The sequence below is a fragment of the Alexandromys fortis genome, unplaced genomic scaffold, assembly GCF_014885135.2.
Source record: "Alexandromys fortis isolate MF-2015 unplaced genomic scaffold, M_Fortis_MF-2015_v1.1 scaffold_36, whole genome shotgun sequence".
NCBI lineage: Eukaryota > Metazoa > Chordata > Mammalia > Rodentia > Cricetidae > Alexandromys > Alexandromys fortis.
This window is the reverse complement of record NW_026067915.1, coordinates 9,976,182-9,995,299: the sequence shown is the minus strand read 5'-3', so window position 1 is coordinate 9,995,299 and position 19,118 is coordinate 9,976,182. Positions and strand designations below refer to the sequence as shown.

The 19,118-nt window shown below is 47.2% G+C and overlaps 2 protein-coding genes across 9 annotated transcripts; one reads left to right on the top strand and one right to left on the bottom strand.

The window, feature by feature from the left end:
* The first annotated feature begins 4,506 nt into the window (after positions 1-4,506).
* Camp (cathelicidin antimicrobial peptide) lies at positions 4,507-7,634 on the top strand. The gene is made up of 4 exons (XM_050139534.1): positions 4,507-5,915; positions 6,457-6,564; positions 6,686-6,754; positions 7,424-7,634. Exons 1-4 carry the CDS (start codon positions 5,718-5,720, stop codon positions 7,571-7,573), a joined length of 525 nt encoding a protein of 174 aa, XP_049995491.1. The 5' UTR covers positions 4,507-5,717; the 3' UTR covers positions 7,574-7,634.
* A 3,084-nt stretch (positions 7,635-10,718) lies between these two features.
* Positions 10,719-18,506, bottom strand: Nme6 (NME/NM23 nucleoside diphosphate kinase 6). 8 transcript variants are annotated; one of them, XM_050139527.1, is made up of 6 exons: positions 18,373-18,506; positions 16,052-16,148; positions 13,846-13,948; positions 12,765-12,804; positions 12,047-12,207; positions 10,719-11,638 (listed from the first exon to the last, which is right to left on the bottom strand). In XM_050139527.1, the coding sequence occupies exons 2-6, from the start codon at positions 16,139-16,141 to the stop codon at positions 11,391-11,393; spliced, it is 642 nt and encodes a 213-aa protein (XP_049995484.1). In that variant the 5' UTR covers positions 16,142-16,148; positions 18,373-18,506; the 3' UTR covers positions 10,719-11,390. The 8 variants fall into 8 exon arrangements, with proteins under 8 accessions (XP_049995484.1, XP_049995485.1, XP_049995482.1 ...); XM_050139528.1 differs by having other exon boundaries at positions 18,323-18,422; XM_050139525.1 differs by lacking the exon at positions 18,373-18,506 and adding an exon at positions 18,187-18,211.
* Between the last annotated feature and the right edge of the window lie 612 nt (positions 18,507-19,118).

Genomic DNA, 19,118 nt, shown 5'->3' with positions numbered 1-19,118 from the left:
CGAGGTTGCGCAGAGTCCACTTCTCCTTCAGGGCCCCGGGGCTGAGTGTGCAAGCAGCGAATCAGCAGGATTCACCCAGGCTGCTGCCCTGTCCTGGCGAAGCCACTGAGGTCCCACAGCACCTGAAGCCAAGAGTTAGCTCAGGCCTGAAGGCACACAGTTCACAGAGGAGCGGGGACCAGAATCTGCCCCAGGGACTCTAGACCCCTCCACTGCTGTGGCCCATCCTCTCACCTAGCTTCGTGCTGTATACTTTAACACACCCTATACATGGTGGAGGAGAGGACAGCACTGTCAATCTTAAAAGCTTTATCGAAAATCCAGAGAACCCCTGTCTTGATGCTCTAGGTAACTGCTTCTCTGATACTTGTAGTTATTGTAATTTTAAAACCACTTTAGCTGGGCAGTGGTGGTGCCTAGCAGATCACAATTGTCTGTACCCTAATTCCAGGGGGGTTGATTCCTTCTTCTGCATCAGGTATGCATGTGCAAATGTGTGTGCCTGTGTGTGTGCGTGCACACATGTGTGGACAGTCACACTCATACTATAAAATAAATATCTTTTAAAAATAATTTTATTTATTTATTTTGTGTGTGTGTGGGTACCCATACATGCATGCCATAGTATGTGTGGAAGTAAAAGACAAATTGCTTGCAGGAGTTAGTGCTTTTCTTCCGCCATGTGGGTTCCGGGGACAGAACTCAGATAATCAGGCTTAAAAGCAAGTACCTTTACCTGCTGAGTTATCCTGCCAGACTATAATATTTTTTAAATTTATACGCAGTATAATTTAAGGTGCAAAATATGTTTTGATTGGCTTATCTATCAATCATCTATCTATGCATCTATTTATTTATTATTTAACTTTTTATTTACTTTATTTTTATTTATTTATTTATTTATTTATTTATTTTGGCTTTTCAAGACAGGGTTTCTCTGTGTAACAGTCCTGACTGTCCCTGAAATCACTCTGTAGACCAGCCTGGCCTCAAACTCATGAGATCTGCCTGCCTCTGCCTCTTGACTGCTGGGATTAAAGGTGTGTACCACCATCACCTGGCTAACTTTTTTTTTTAGAATAAAGAAGTATGTTTATTATTATTATTACATCTTTTTTTACTTACAAGCTTCATTATAAGAAACATTTAAAAAATCAGTTTTTTAAACTTTTCAAAAAAAAAAAACCTGCTGAATGAATGATGTTCTATTCTGCTTTTCTGTTGCTGTGATGAACGCCACGACCAAGAGCGACTGGGGAGGGAGGGTCTGTTGTCACCTTACCTCTAATAACAGTTTGTCATGGGCAGAAGCCAGGCAGGAACTCACGGCAGGAACACGGTGGAAGAAGAGTCTGTTTCACCTTAGAGCTCACCAACTGTCGTGAGCAGAAGCCGGGCAGGAACTCACAGCAGGAATGTAAGACTTTAAGACAATTCTGAAACCATTTCTGACAATTCTGAATCCTTTCAGCCTCCGTGCCATAGTGCTTTCTCTCCTCCCCTGGGAACCAAGGACCTAACAGCTACACATGCATTTATGCATGTGTATATATATATATGTTATATATATATAGCATGCATGTGTACATGTTATATGGGTAACAGAACAATTACCCATATACGTATGCTTTGATTCAGTCCCCTGGGAAACGGGGTCAAAATGACCTCTTACCTCATCTGATCTGGCAACAGCTCTTCAGCCAATTATTGGTAACAGCCCTTTTGAATAAGCCAATCAGAATAGTCAAAGAACACCCCCCCCCCTTGCTTCTGTGGCCTTCTCCTTTAAAAGTAGCCTGGGCCAGTTATTCGAGGTCTCTCGGCTTCCCAAATGCTGAGGGACCCTGTCATGACAGAATTAATAAAAATCTTCATGCTTCTGCATCGGCTATGGTGTGAAGGGTGGTCTCTGGGGACGACTCCTCCTCGGTGTTTGGACGCTAGAGTCCAACAGGAACATGGAGCAGAGACCACAGAGAATGATGCTTATTGGCTTGCTCCCAGGCTCATGTTCATCCACTTATATAGCCCATGCTCACCCGCCCAGAGACCGCACTGCCCTTGGTGGCCTGGCAATCAAGAAAGTGCCTCAGAGACAAGCCCACAGCTAATCATTCAGTTGAGGTTCCTAGTTTTCAGAGGTGTCAGGTTCGTAACATGACTATCCAGGACAATTCATAATTCTTTAAAGATAAGGCCTTTAGCCTGGGCAGTGGTGGCTCACACCATTAATCCCAGGACTTGGGAGGCAGAGGCAGGTGGATCTCTGTGAGTTCGAGGCCAGCCTGGTTTACAGAGCTAGTTCCAGGACAGCCACAGCAACACAGAAGAACTAGGTCTAGAAAAACCAAGAAAAAGAAGCGTCTTAGTCAGATGTGGTGGCACACACCTTTCATCCCCACATTCCTTAGACAGAGGCAGGCAGATCTCTGAGTCCTTTTTTTTCCCCAAGACAAGGTCTTTCTGTGTTTGAACTTGATTTGTAGACCACGCTGGCCTTGAACTCACAGATTCACCTATTTCTGCTTCCGTAGTTTTAGGATTAAAGATGTGTGCCACCCTGTCCTGCTAAATATTGAAATTTTTTATTTTTTCTGGTTTTTTGAGACAGGGTTTCTCTGTGGCTTTGGAGCCTGTCCTGGAACTAGCTCTGTAGACCAGGCTGGTCTCAAACTCACAGAGATCCTCCTGCCTCTGCCTCCTGAGTGTTGGGATTAAAGGCGTGCGGCACCATTGCCCGGCTAATATTGAAATTTTTAAGATACATTTTTTTCACTGGGCACCCGCCTTTAATCCCAGCGCTCAGGAGACAGAGACTGGTGGATCTCCATGAGTTCAAGGCCAGCAGGTCTATTAGAGTGAGATTTTTTTTTTAAGAGACAAAAACCTTTATAAAAATTAGAATTACAACCAGCATGAACAACATTAAGCAATAAATATATGCTAAATGTTTAAATGGTTATCCTATATTTTTTTTTTGACAGGGTTTTTCTATAGCTTTGGAGCCTGTCCTGAAACTAGCTCGCAGACCAGGTTGGCCTTGAGCTCTCAGAGATCTGCCTACCTGTGCCTGGGATGAAAGGCAAGAGCCACCAGAGCCCGGCTACAGAGTGAGTTCTGTGACAGTCAGGGCTATACAGAGAAACCCTGTCTCAAACAACAACAAAAAACAACAACAAAAATTATTTTGTGCATGAATGTGTGTGTGTGTATGTGTGTGCAAATGCACTCAGGTGGGAGTGTTTGCTTGTGTGCTCTGTGGACCCACTGAACCATTTCCCTGGCCCCTGTTGCTCTTTTATTTCACAATGGCTTGTTGCTTTGTATGCATTTAACATTGGGGGTTGTGTTTCTTTCCAACAGGAAGTAGAATCAACCAAGATAAACAGGATGTGGTTGTGCCTATCCGTAATCCCAGCACTTGGAAGGTGAACACATACATGCATGTGCACACACACACACACACACAGGCACACGCGCATGCACACACTAATTTAAACAAGACAAACAAAAAGTTAGTATAATGGCAAATGCCTGTAACACCAGCCTTTTGGAGATTGGAGGCAGGAGGAGTTCAGGGTTATCTTTGGCTGCTACATAGAGAGTTTTAGGCCAACCTGTCTCAAAATTATAAAATAAAATGAGCAACCTAATGTTACAACTCCAACTAAAAGCCTTAATTGAAGGCTTTTCTTCACATACTTTAGCATCCGTAGTTCAGTCAGTTTGGGTCCTTCGCATACAAATAGAAACAGAAACAGCCACAACAGAAACCCAAAGCACCATGTAGGGACAGAAGCTCAGTGAGTCCGAGCGTGGGTGCGGGTGACGTTCTGACATCTGGATGTGCAGGGGGCTAGGATGAGAGCTGTGGGGAAAAAGACGAAAGCAGACTCTTACGGGAGATGAGGATGTGTGGGCTGCTGAAGACAGGGGTTGAGGGGGCCTCCCAGTGATTGCAGGGAGCGTGGAACCTAGGGGAGATGAAACCTAGAGATTTTGGTAACAACTTCTAGGAGGAAAAAGGAGTGAAAATCAGGGCGATGATGCGGAAGGGGTGAAGGGCACGTCCCAGGAGGAAGAAGGAATAACTAGGTTGTTCTTCCAACTTTGCGATCAGGATTCGAGCAATGGGTACTCAGCAGTCAGGTGACAGCACCCATGAAAATATGGTGATGTGGGATTGGAAGGGTGGCTCAGTGGTGAAGAGCAGGTGATGCTCTTCTGAACAGTATTCCCAGTAACAACGGAGAGGGGCGCACGGTCGCCCGTGACGCCAGCTCCAGGGGACCCATCGCCTCTGGCTTCTTCAGGCTCCCACACTGATGGGGCATATGTTCACACAGACACATACTTCTTTTATATGCTAATATTAATTTATTTGTTCATTTGTTTTTGAGGCAGGCCTTCATGCAGCCCAAGTTGACCTCAGACTTATAGCTAAGGATGAACTTGAATTTCTGACCCTTCCATCCTCCATTTCCTAAGTGCTGTGATAACCAGCCTGCACCAGTCTAAACAGGTTATGTGAAGCTGTGGTTCTGGGGCTTGAATCTGGGGCTTTGTATGCTGTGAGCAAGACTATGACTACTCCCCAGTTCCCATTTCTTTTGGGGGGTTTTGAGATAGGGTCTCACTTACTAACCCAGGTTGGCTTTGAGCTCATAGTAGTCTTCCTGCTTCAGCCTCCGAGGTGCTAAAATAATAGGCATGAGCCACCATACCTGACATTTATAGGATCATGAACTCAGAGATACAGACCAGGGGCCTGAATCCTGGGGCAGAATTGGCCCTAGATGCAACCCTCCAGCCCTCAGTGTTAAGAAAACAGCCCTTGGAGGAGACATAGGCAAGAGGCCAAGCAAGGATGATAGGGGAAGGACGGTTCCAGGAGACAGAGCGGTAACCTAAGCCTTCATGCACTTAAACACTGACTCTGGAAAAGGCTGGCCAGCACGCAGGAGTGTCAGTGCGAGAGAAGGTAGAAATGCAGACTCAGTTCAGTATAGACGGCCTTTTGGGAACTGGGCTAAAGGCCACATCTGCAGGATAGGGACATTTTTATCTTGAGAAGGGTCCAGGAGAGGGTGTCACTACTGCTGCTGGACCTAGTGATGTGTCTAGGAAGCCATGGTCCTTGTAATGCGTGGCTTCAACTAGCGGTGCTTGGTCGCTGGTCTCCATCGCCTCTTGGCCTTGTGTTTCCAAACTGTCAAAGAAGAGGGTGTTATGGTCTTGAATGGCAGGGGAAATTTCTTCCTTGGGAGGATGGGTTACTGGGTGGGGTGACCACTGTCACTTGTCATCAAAGGCCAAATGTCCACTGAGAGTTAGACAGTACCTAGAACTGGAGATTTAGCAGTGGACACTAAGTCTAGACTCATTCCCGAAGAGTAGACAGACTTAGGATAGTCACTGGCTTTTCCTTTCTTGGGATGTTTAACCTGTTGAGCAATACTGGATGTGATAGTCCCCCTGGGGCCGGGGAGAAGCCAAGACCATCTCAGGAAGATGGGGAAACTATTTCTTCACCTGGTACACCAGTCCTACCTCACTCACTGCCCAGAGCCTCATGGGGCAACAAAAGTCTGAAGCAAGCCCCAGCCCACGCCCTGGCAGGCAGCCAGCAGCAGAAGGCTTCTGGTTGGGCTTTTGCATCAGGTTCAGGCTGAGCATAAAGGAGGCTCTCAGGCCTGGAGGAGGCAGTCTTGGGGACGATGCAAGCTCAGAGGGACAACCCTTCCCTGCGATGGTCACTATCGCTGCTGCTGCTGCTGGGCCTGGTGTTGCCTTTAGTGTTCCCCCAGACCCTCAGCTACAGGGAGGCTGTGCTCCGTGCTGTGGACGACTTCAACCGGCAGTCCCTGGACACCAATCTCTACCGCCTTCTGGACATGGATTCTCAGCCCTCAGGGGTGAGGCTGGGGAAGAGCAGGCTCTAATCCAAGGCATTCTCCCCTTTTAGTGTGGTCATTTCTTTTCCGAGGACACTCCCTAGATCTGTGTCACAGACTCAGAAGTGCCCTCAGGTGCATTCTAGTGACTCCTGGGACCTCCATTCCAGGGACAGTGGAATCACTGGCCTCAGGAATTGGCTTCCTTTGCTCTAAGGTTGTTGTTGTTTTTTTTTTTTCATACCCAATAAAGGATTCTGCCTAGCCTTGAGGTCCCTAAGTATGTGCCTGATCCTCTAGGAAGACCCTGGTTTCCCTCTCCCTTCCCAGAAGGGGAGGAGGTGCTCTTCCTCACAGCTGGCTGAGGGCTGTACCTACTCACTGTAGGTGTGGGAAGGAAGAGGGGGGGCTCATTTTCTCTTCCCCGCTGTACCCCAGCACTAGGCCTTGTTTCAGCACCTAGCATGCGATGTCGGAAGGCCACTCTGTTAGTGTCAGGGAGATTGATTCTCGAAGCTGAGAAGGGGCCCAAGACTAGTCTCCCTACTCTTCCCATGACCAGGATGAAGACCCAGACTCCCTCAATTATGTGAGGTTCAGAGTGAAGGAGACAGTGTGTGACAAAGCAACGTATCAGACACCTGAGCAGTGCAACTTCAGGGAACACGGGGTAAGGCAGAGGGCCGGCGTGGTTGGTGGTGGCACCTGAGGGAATATTTCCATCCATGGGGCTAGGGTTTAGGCAACGTGGCAAACGGGTTCTAGTTTGACTTTGCCCTTCCTCTTCTCAGCTGGTGAAGCAGTGTGTGGCGACAATCAACCAGGGCACAGATTCTTTTACAGACATCAGCTGTAAAGGGGTGAGTGGGATACAGGAGGTAATGTGGGGATGGGATGTGGACATGGATTAGCCTGTGGACCAGTTACTCCCTATTCTACCCAGAACAGAGAGTGCTCCACCTCATCCCCTTGATCCTCCCTTGTGCCTGAATTTCAGCTCCAAGACTGTTCTGTCATCCCTTAGAGCAGTGACGTGACTCCAGAGCAGGCTCATACTTACCTGGGAGGCAGAGGCAGCTATAGGTTCTAGGTCAGCCTTTTCCATAGAGAGTTCCAGGCCAGACATGGGTACATGTGAAGCCTGGTCCCAATAAACAAACAAACAAACAAACAAACAAATAAGTAAGTTTGTTTTTGTTAGCCAGAACTTGTTAGGGATGTGGATTCTCGGGTCTCGCTGGGTTTTAACAGGACTCAGCTGAGGATCCCACCTGAGTTTTAGCATTGCCCTACTGGATATTCTGAGTCCTGCTAATACTGACAGCATCCTCAGACCCCAGGGAGCCTCTTGCCATTCCCAGGCCCCAGTGTTCTCATCTTTTATTGGGCTGAAGGGTCGAACTACATGTCCCAAAAGCTGCACTAGGGTCCAGAGGCTCTGGGAGTAGCCCTGAGTGTGGTCTAGTTGGGAGGACCTTGGGTGCCCTGGGAGCAGTCTCACAAGGAACCCATCTCTTCGTGGTCCACAGCGTGGGACACAGCCCCAGCAGTTCAAGAACGTTGGCAGGATTGCTGGACTTCTCCGAAGAGGTGGGCTGAAGATTGGTGAAAAGATTCAGAAACTTGGCCAGAAAATCCGGGATATTTTTCAGAAAATTACACCTGAGGGAGAGAAGTAGGCCTGCCTTGGCTTGTTTCTGGATTTCAAAAATAATAAATTTGGTGAAGGAAACTTCTCAATGGCTTTTGTCTTCTTTTAGCTTTAACTCTGGAGGCTCTCTGAGCACACGTGTGTGAGCCATCATTTTGTACTCTGTGTGTGTGGTGGAGGGAAGAGTAGTTTGAGAGAGAGGACGGTAGCTGCTCCATTAGAAGGTATATTTAAGGCAGCAGGGCAAGAGGTCCATTCCGATATATATATACATATATAATTTTTTAAATATTTATTTATTTATTATGTATACTATATTCTGTCTGTATGTATGTCTGCAGGCCAGAAGAGGGCACCAGACCTCATTACAGATGGTTGTGAGCCTCCATGTGGTTGCCGGGAATTGAACTCAGGACCTTTGGAAGAGCAGGCAGTACTCTTAACCACTCAGCCATCTCTCCAGCCCCATATACATATATATATATTATTTTTATATATTATATATATCATATCTATGTAATAAAATCTGGGCAGTAGTGGCACATTCCTTTTTTGTTTTGTTTTTTGTTTTTCGAGATGGGGTTTCTCTGTGCAACAGTCCTAGCTATTCCAGAACTTGCCCTGCCTCTGCTTCCCCTGTGCGGAGATTAAAGGTGCCACCATAAACAACTCAATCAATGTATTTTAAACTTTTTAAAATAAAATTTATGTATGTGGGTATTTTGCACGCACTGCACGTGTGCCTGTGGTCAGAATAAGGGATCAGATCCCTGGGACTGGAGTTATAGATGGCTGTAAGTCATGTGGGTGCTGGGATCAAATCCAGGCCCCGCTAACAGAGCATCCAGTGCTCCTAAGCTCTGAGCCTCTCTTCAACCCCAACCCCTCATATTTTTTCTTTTTTTTAATTTCAAGTATGTGTGTGTATGTGCGTGTGTGTGCGCGCGTGCACACCTGCATACTACAGCTCATGTATGGAGGTCAGAGGACAACTTTGGGAGTCAGTTCTGTGGGACCGGGGTGGGGGTCACACGACAAGAATACCAGGCTACTGACTCCTGCATAACCAGACAGCACCCTGCCATCAGGACTGCAGGGCAGTGGCCTCAGGGGTCAGTGCAGGGCCCGAGCTTCTGCACCAGTATGCCAAGGGTTCTCCTTGGAACTGTGGCTTTGGATCCAGCTCTCTAAGAGTACTAGGGGACGGAGTCACTGGAAGACCAGAGTAGTCTCAGGTTACTTCAAGTCTATGGCTCTAACCACAGCCTCCAGAGAGTAGACAGATTTCCCTGGGTCTAAAGCTTGGTATCCTGCCTCCAGCAGGCTCATAAAATGCACCAAGGTTTTGACTCCAGCTGGTCACCCTGGGGCTAAGTGTCCAGCCCCACCCTTGGTCCTGTGTTTCAGGAACCTTCCCTGGTCAACACCAGGCATCACCAGTTCCTAAGCTGAACTTCATACAGATGTTCTGTTAGGAAAAGTCCGAGAGAACAACAACCCAGCAGGCTTAGAAAGAGGAAGTCACACCCATCACCTACAAGGCCTTACCAACAAAACAATGCCCATGAGGGAATCCCAAGTTACAGAGAGCCAAATGCATGTCTGTGTGAGGGTGCCAGATCCTCTGAACTGGACAGTTGTGGGCTGTCTTGTGATAGCTGAGGGTCTTACCCTCGGAGTCTTAGTCAGAAGCTCTTTCAAGATCTGCCTTCTTTTTTTTTTTTTTAAGATTCATTTACTATGTGTACAGCATTCTGCCTGCTCTTGTAGACCTGGCTGGTCTCGAACTCACAGAGATCCGCCTGCCTCTTGCTTTAAGCAATCTTAAGTTTTAAATTATTTATTTACTGGGGAGGGGTGTGTGGTGGTTTGAAAGAAAATGGCCTCCAAAGGGAATGGCATTATCAGGTGTGGAGGAAGTGAGTAACTTTGGAGGCCGGCTTTGATGTCTCAGGTATGCTTAAGCCGCACCCAGTGAGAGAATTCACTTCCTGCTTCCTGATGGTCAGGATGTAGGACTCTCAGCTCCTTCTCCAGCACCATGTCTGCCTGCACACCACCATGCCCAACCATAGTGATAATGGACTAAACCTCTGAAAATATAAGCCACCTCATTAAATATTTTCCTTTAAGAGAATTGCTGTGGTCATGGTGTCTCTTTCTTCACAGCAATAGAAATCCTAAGACAGGTTGTATAACTAATTATGTCTGAAATGACTACTTCTAATTCTGAAATAGAATTAGGAATTAGGAGTTAGGAATTCAATTTATAGGGCTGGAGAGATGGCTCAGAGGTTAAAAGAACTGACTTCTGTTCTGAAGGTCCTGAGTTCAATTCCCAGCAACCACACGATGGCTCACACCCATCTATAATTAGATCTGGTGCCCAGAACACTATATACATAATAAATAAATTAAAAAAAAAGAAAGGGTTTCTTTGGGGGCTGGAAAGATGGCTCAGTGGTTAAGAGCGTTGCCTGCTCTTCCAAAGGTCCTGAGTTCAATTCCCAGCAACCACATGGCTGCTCACAACCATCTGTGGTAGGGTCTGGTGCCCTCTTCTGGCCTGCAGGCATACACACAGACAGAATATTGTATACATAATAAATAAATATTAAAAAAAAAAAGCTGCAGAGAAATCCTGTCTCAGAAAACCAACAACAACAAAAAAGAAAAAAATAAATTGGGGGAGTACAATTTAAGCCACGTTAATGAAGTTATATCTGTAGCGCAAATTCTAATTAGTCTCAATAATAAAAACCTGGAGTCAGATGCAGCCAGCCCTTAGAGTTCTTACCTCTACGAAATCCTCAGACCAAATGTGGTATCCTGTCTCGACAGTCCTCAGACTGAATGCCTTGAGCTCCTCTCTCCACCCAGCCACATCTCTTCCTGTCTCCACCTTCCTAGTGCTGGGATTAAAGGTGTGAGGCACCACTGCTTGGCCTCTACAGCTAACCAGTGGTTTAGCTCTGCACTCTGATCGCCTGGCAAGTTTGATTTGTTAGATCACAAAGTAGCACCACAAATATCTTTGGGATATTGACCTGTATAGAATATATCAACTAGGAATTTGGGCTTGGAGCTATGGATTTGATGTTTGATCTAAACTTTTGCTTTTAGTCCCAACCCCTCATATTCTTATTTTTTTTTTAATTGTTTTTCATTTCTTGTGTGTGTGTGAATGCCTGCACATACCTGCATACTACGGGACATATGTGGAGGTCAGAGGAACTATGGGGTCAGTTCTGTGGGACCCGGGGGTGGGCAGATGACGGGAATACCAGGCTTCTGCCTCCTACATAACAGGACAGTAAGTCAATTCTATCAACCCACTGAGAGAATCTTACATGACTCTCTTCAGTTCGCACAGACCAGAAACCGGGCTCCAGGGCAGATGCAACGTCCAATGGACGACAAAGAAAGCTCGTGCAGGAGTGCTGCCGCCCTGGAGGATGCAGCAGGACAGAATTTATTTAAAAAGCCAGGTCAAATGCTGGTTACATGGTCACTGCACTTTCCTGGCTAGTCAACAGGCAGTAACCTTGAGGAAGGATGACAGTTCCTTGCAGAAAGAGGAGTCACCAGTTGGGCAGGTGGTGGTGGTGCACAACCTTTAATCCCAGCATTTAGGAGCCAGAGGCAGGAGGATCTCTGTGAGTTCGAGGCCAGCCTAGTCATAAAACAAGTTCTGGAATGGCCAGAGAGAGCTGTTATACAGAGAAACCTGTTTCAGTACCCCCCCCCAACACACAAAAGAGGAGTCCCCAACCTTCCCAAATACCCATGAGTGTTCCATAGAAGAGGTAGCGAGAACTAGATTGTAGCAGCTGAGCAGTGATATGCTAGGTCTTTGGACAGGTGATGGGGTCCAAGAGAGACAGTGCCTTCAGCCCACGATTCCCCTCAGGGACCGACAGGACTTTACTAGGCTGGTCCCGGGCCTCCCGTTCCAGCGCACAGTGGATCCCTTCCTCTGGACTGTACCACACAGGACCACAGCGCAGCTGGGGCTCCTCCTCTTCATACCAGCGCTGTTCACTGAAGTCAGGGAAGAAAGCTGCGATCTCTCTGCTGGCGGAAGCCACAGAGTCTATGAGGAGAGGAGAGGGAGAGAAGAGCTACTTAGGAGGTTAAGGCAGGAGGATTGCAAGATTGGGACCAGCCTAGGAAACAATGCAAGACCATGTCTCCAAAACAAAAAAAAAAAAAAAACCAAAAAAACCCAAAACAACAACAACAAAACGCAACAAGGAAAAGCCCAATGAGAGAGAAGGGTTATCACAGGGAAGGTAGGGTAGAGGCAGTCAAGAGAGCATCAGGTTCCGAAACCTGCTCCACTCAGTACAGGCCACACGGCGGAGACGGCTATCCAGGGCAGAAATAGATGGAAACAAGCTCAATGGAGCGACCACCACTGTCAGTCTCCTCACATGGCTTACTCGTCTGCCCCAAGACATCCTTCCTCAAGTGTGGCTGTGGATGAGAGGTTGAGACTCACCTGAGCCATGGGTAGTGTTTCGGGTGTCAGTGAGGCCCAAACTCCCACGAATTGAATCTGGGGCCATGTGGCGTGCTCGAAATACTCTGGTGGGCCCCATCAGTGTCCTCCAAAGCTGGATGGCATCTTTGTGGGCAAGGATGTAGGCTCGGATTGGCCCACTGAGGATAAAGAAGGGATATGACCACCTAATCTAGACATGTTGTGGACAGGGCAGGAATGAGTTCACTGTACTTCCTGAATGTCTCTGTCTTCTAGTGAGTACTGAGGCTGCTTCAAAGGGGAACTGACCAGGAGAGGCCAACTGCTGATGTGCAAAGAGTGATGGGCAGAGTTGCTAAGCAGCATTCCACGGTACTCCACCATAGCCATTGGCTCGGTAGCCACAGGACAAGCACCTACCGCTTATGGGTCAGTGTAGCTCAGTCATGACTCTTCTTTTAGTTTTTTTGAGACAGGGTTTCTCTGTGTAGCCCTGGCTCTCTTGGAACTTGCTTTGTAGACCAGGCTGGCCTGGAACTCACAGAGATCCTCCTGCCTCTGCCTCCCAAGTGCTAGGATTAAAGATGTATGCCACAACAACTGGCCTTAGTCATGTTTCTTTAGACTTGACAGTGATTCCATCTTTAAAGGGTGGTAAGTGAAACTGGCAATTCTATTCATAGGGAAGAGATCTGCCATAGCATATAAAGATGCTGATACCCCAAATTAGAAGTACCTGGCCATGAACTCCACCAGCCGCTGATAGAAAAAACGCCCTGCAAAGAGAGAGTTCCTTCATGAGAACATGGCGCCCAGGGAAGTTTTTCACTGTTCACTACCTGTAATACCACACTGCTTACAGAGATAACAAGAATCTTGGAGTATAACTTTTCTGAGTGTGGATCTAGATTCTGCCACTTACAATGTGTACACTTTTGGTTAAGTCAATAACTTCCCTAACGTGTCTTCCAAATCTATACCTTGGGATATAACATTAGCTTGCTATGATTAGAGGGAAATTTTTTATCTTTCTATGCATGCGCGAGTGTGTGTGTGTGTGTGCGCGCGCGCGTGCACGCGCACGCTATAGAATACTACCTGCCACAACCTTTTCTAAATCTGAGAAAATTAAGTGAAATAATGAACATTAGGGAAATGTTTGACAAGATAAATGTTTACCCAATGTTAATTACTGATATTACCAAGGCATAATATTAAATTTCTGATTGGGACTATATAGCTCTCTCCTAGGAAAAGAAAATGCTGATTATCATGAGAAGTCTGTGCAGAAGCAAACATGAGAAGACACGGGCTGGGGAGACAGCCTTGTAAAGGGCCTGCATTACAAGCATGAGGATCTGAGTTTCCAGAACAAATGCCAGGCATGGTGGCACACATTTACAGACCTAGGGCAGGGGAGGCTGAGGCAGGTGGCTGCTTGGGGCTCAGTGACCAGCCAGCCTAGCCTACTTGTTCAGTTCTAGGCCAGTGATGGCCTGACCGGGCCCGGGGGTAGAGGGGGATGGTGGTGCCTGTGACTGACACCTACGGTTGTCCTCTTGCCTCTACATGGACAGAGGTGCACCACATACACACACACGCACACACACGCGCGCGCGCGCACACACACACACATATACACACATGCACACACACACACACACACACATGGGGTGGGTGGGTTGTAACGCAGACTGCAGGCCTGACCTTCGTGCTCTTGGTAACACACACACACACACACACACACACACACACACACGCACACACACACACACACACACGGGGTGGGTGGCTGTGACGCAGACTGCTGGCCTGACCTTCGTGCTCTCGGTAGAACCTGCGGCAGTCTTCCTTTCTCCACTGTAGTTCTCGTGTCCGCACAATGAGGAACTTGTTGCTCAGAATCTGCTGATGTACAGCCTGGAGAACAAACCATTCCAGAGAGAGAACTCAGTCAGGACTCCAGCTGTCTAAAGGATCTCTTCACATGTCTGCCCGTGATGGGTGCTATGGTCCAGATATTAAGTACCCTTCCACCCCGAAGCTCATGTGTTAAGGCCGATGACGGTCACGGGAACTTCAGAAAGTGGGCCTTCCAGAAGAGAGTGCCATTAGGACTGTGCTCTTGAAGGAGAAGTGGAGCCTCAACTTTTCCCCTCTTGATATCCCGGTCCCTGCAGTAAGCACTTCTCACCACAATAGCCACCCTCAGCAGAGGCTGGAAGAGACAGGACCGAGAGCCACGGGCTAAAACCTGCGAACGTCTGAGGGAAAATGATCTTCCCGTGTGTGTGGCCCAGTGGCAGAGAGCTGACTAACACAGAGGTGAATGAGGTGAGGTCAGGACCTCAGCTATACTGCCAGAGTATGAGCCGCAGTCCTAGGGACAGAAGTAATGTCCCTAGGCCCCGCCACCCAGAACACCACACAAGTCTTTTTAATGGTCCTGTCCTCAGTTTTTCTCAATTGTTCTAAATCATGATAAAAAACTCTATAACTTATTTACACGTCATGCTTTGGTCAGAACGTCCTGGGTAGTTTCTACCATCATGAGTGTTTTGCCTGCATGTATTTCTGTAGAGCGTAAATGTGCCTAGTTTCTGAGGAAGCCAGAAGAGGGTGTTGGATTCCCTGGAACTGGAGTTAGAGATGGTTATGTGCCAACATGTAGGTGCTGGGAACCAAACCCAGGTCCTCAAGAAGAGCAGTTAGTGCTCTTAAGGGCTGAGCCATTTCTCCAGCCTGAAATGAGTCGTTTGAAGCTATCAAATTTGGAATGTAGCATTTGATAACTAATATATATATAATATATATACACACATATATGTATATATAACTAAGTGATACATTTAATTAAAACTAATATATATAAAACACTAATATATACATGTTAGTTAAATATATTCAGGTAAAATATATATATTAAACTATGATAATACACATACACAGACTATAGTTTTGCCTTTTTTTTTTTTTTTTTTTAATTGGGACTGGGCATGGTGGTATATATCTTTAATCCTAGGACTCTGGAGGCAGAGCCAGCCTAGTCTACACAGTTAATTTCAGGCCAGCAGCAGCTACACAATAAAAACTTGTTACAAAAAAAAAAACTGGGGGCTGGAGAGATGGCTCAGTGGTTAAGCCATCTCTTCCATGGCTTCCAAAGGTCCTGAGTTCAATTCCCAGCAACCACATGGTGGCTCACAAAAAAAAAAAACTGATCAAGGAAGATGGTTCAGGGAGTAAGGGCATTTGCTGCGCGGGCATGAGGACTCGAATTCAAATCTGCACACTCATGTAAAATAAATAAAAATATGAAAATGCAAAATATTTTATTTCTTGTATTTTAGATATACCTATTTCTTTTTTTTTAACTTTTTTTTTAAGATTTATTTATTTATTATGTATACAACATTCTGCCTCCATGCATGCCCGAACACCAGAAGAGGGCGCCAATCTCATTACAGATGGTTGTGAGCCACCATGTGGTTGCTGGGAATTGAACTCATGACCTCTGGAAGAGCAGTCAGTGCTCTTAACCACTGAGCCATCTCTCCAGCCCAGATATACCTATTTCTAAGAGTAGTCTTCTAAGGGTCAGAGTTCACAGCCCTTAGCTCTTCTTTTCATTTTCTTTCTTTTTTTTGTTTGTTTGTTTTTCGAGACAGGGTTTCTGTGTGTAGCTCCAGCTGTCCTGGAACTCACACTGTAGACCAGGCTGGCCTGGACCTCACAAAGATCTGCCTGTCTCTGCCTTGCCACCATGTTCAACTAGCTTTTCTTATTTACGTGTGTGTGTGTGTGTGTGTGTGTGTGTGTGTGTGTGTAGGTCAGATGACAACTTGCAAGAGTTGGTTCTCTCCACCATGTGAGAGCCACAGATCAAACTGAAGCCTTTATATGCCCAGCAGTCAAGCTGATCCATCTAGCATTTCAGCCTCAGCAGCTAGCACACGACTGAGCTGTCACAAGTGGTCCTGTAGCATCCAAAACAGGACAAGGGAGATGTAGGTTCATTCTTACCTCCAGAATCAGTGGGTGGGCAACCGCATCAGGCTTGATCAGGGCTAGTGTGAGCTGGAGAGCCTGAGGGCTTCGCAGGATGGAAGTCATCTCACCCCTGCCGTCAGAGGGCTGGATTAGAGCCTCAGGGTATTGAGTTCTTAGCCCCTTCTACCCTGGAAGCCAGGTAGGCTTGCAAGTCAACCAGGGGCTTCCCCCAGCCTCACAGCATTGTCAGGCTGTATGTGACCACTCACTTACCTATTTGCACTCACAGGACTTTTTACTACATTTGTTTGTAGAGGGGACACTCAGGTCACCCTGTGAGACATACAGTCTACTTTATGCTACAAGTATAAAGGCAGCAGGGAGTTCTCCACTGAAGAGAAATGTGAATTGATACTACCACCTGATTTTGCCAGAACTTTCACATCTTCTAAACTTTTTTGTGTTTTTAACAAGTTTATGACATCTACTATTGAACAGTCTAGCCATAAGACTACAATGACTTAGCTGGGCAGTGGTGGCATATGCCTTTAAACCTAGCCTTTGGGAGGCAGAGGCAGGTGGATCTCTGAGTTTGAAGGCAGCTTGGTCTACAAAGCGAGTTCTAGGACAGTCAGGGCTGTCATACACAGAAGTCCTGTCTCGAAAAAACAAACAAAAAAGACGGCCATAAGGCCTTATCTATAGTGTTCTTCCAGTCACAGAATTGGAAGATAGACTGACAAGAAAAATTAGGCCACCCCAGATAAGAAAAAGGCTTCAGGGCCATACACCATCTCTTATTTAATATTATGGATGGTCTTCCCTGCTCAACAAACAACTCTGGGAATAACTAACAGACAATATTTCTAGACTTGGTTAATGGTTAAGCATCAGGGGTCACTTTCAACTGTGACATTCTATTTACACATGAGAAACCACTTCGTCGGGAGGAAAGATCTCAGCCTGTAATTCCAGCACTTAGAGGCTGACTATAGAGCCAGACCCTAACCAAACCATTGCAAACCAACCACGGCCCCGAAATATCATCTCTAACCTGTTAACAAATACAGAGAAGGTGTCCGGGGACAGGAGCAGGGCAGAAGTTCTCATTACTTTCAGCCTGAACATAGCTTAGCCAATCACAGTAAAGTGCCAGGGGATGGCTATGCTAAGGTCTCTTCCACTCAGTCTTCTTTACAGTTTATTACTGGAAGATCCATTTAGACTGCGTACCCGAGCCCAATCTACCAGTACAGGACCAGCATACCCGCTTCACCTAATATTCTAGACGATAACATGGCACCGTGGCCACTCTACACGGGGATGTCCTGAGACCGCCAGTTTCTAACTCCCCGCCTCCACACTATTACCAAGTTCTAAAAATCCTACCTATATAATACACCTCAAAGTCCACACAAATCTCTTCCTTTTAACTGCGATTACCCCTTCGTCTGGGACTTCTGTGCCACTCTCAATGGTGTCTAGGCTTTTGCTCTTGCCAGTCCTAAATCTGTTCAACCGCAGCACAGCAACAAAAGCCATTACACAGTGCCCTCCTTCGGTCAGGGTGTTCTGACTTCTGAAGACTTAGCCCCCCCCCCCCCCCCCCCCCCCCCCCCCCCCCCCCCCCCCCCCCCCCCCCGCAAAGTCTCCAGACTTTTACTCTGCTCTGGTCTTCTGATCCCACAAGACTTTAACTTCTCTGGCCTCATCTGGAGCCTCACAACCCTGAACTCATTTGCTCCAGTTTCATAGGCTTTTCCTGTCCCACGCCTTTCTTGCCTGACAGGCGTTGTGGAAGGAAGTGTCCACGTCTCTCGTGGGTTTCCCCTGTTTTCTCCTACAGGTGATCCGTAGAGGGGGTGTGGTTCCTTTACAAATCCCAGTTGGTTAGTGTTGTCTTGGCAATTGGTTTACAAGAAAATGCTGTCTGTCACATCAAGAAAGGCAGGAGGAGCTTAGTAAGTTCAAGGCCAGTCTGGTCTACACACCGAGTTCCAGGACAGCCAGAGCTGTTACAGAGAAATCCCCGTCTCGAAAAGCCAAAGAAAGAAAAAAAGAAAGAGAAAGGAAGGAAGAAACTGGCTTGACTTAAAGGTCACCCTATCAGACAGCGGCCCCGCCAGCTGAGGCCATTTCTTTTACTCCCACGCTGGTCACGCACTTGCTGGCCTCTCAACGCTACTTCTGCCCCACTTCTGTGACCACGCCCCCCAGCCCCCGTCTTGACTCCCGACGGGCCTACTACTCCCATATTCTAGGCCTCAATCAGTACGATCTTCTCCACTCCCGGTCAAAGCCCACCCCAAACTCAGCAATCCCGGCTCCAGCGCGGGCCTGGGTTCTGGGTTCACCTGGTCCTCCCGGCAGCGCTCTAGGCCAGCAGGCACTGAGCTAGTTAGCCTGCCGGGTCCTTTGGGGTTCTTCAGGCACGTCGCCGGGCAGCCCTCCCCGGGTCCTACCTACTGTCTGGCGGCGGTAAAGTTAAGTGACGCGTGTGTGTGTGTGTGTGTGTGTGTGTGTGTGTGTGTCCTACTGTCTAGCGGCGGTAAATTGAGTGGCGCGCGCGCTTGTGCGTGCGTGTGCGTTTGTGTGTGTGCGTGTGTGTGAGACTGAGGTTGAAAAGGAACAATAATCCGTTCAAGACTTGCTCGTTTAGCTTCAGGGCTTGGATGCTCAACATCGCACTCCTGGAATGTTGGAAGCGGGGGTGCCCGACCGACAGCTTGCTTACACAAGGTGTCTTCCAGCGAAAAGTCCATTTCTTTCTTATTTATTTATTTATTTCTTGGTTTTCGAGACAGGGTTTCAGTATGTAACCCGGCTGTCTTGGAACTCTCTCTTTAGACTAGACTGGTCTCGAACTCACAGGGATCTTTGCCTCCTGAGTGCTAGGATTAAAAAAGTGTGCACCACCATCGCCTGGCCCATTTCTTTATTTAAAAAAAAAACCTTAAAAGAATTTTTATATTACCCCACATGTATGACTGGTGCCCATGGAGCCCAGAGAGGGTGCTGCTGGATCCGTTGGAAATGGAATTACAGATGGTTGTGAGCTTACACTTGGGAGGTGGGATTATAACCCCATCCTCAGGAAGAG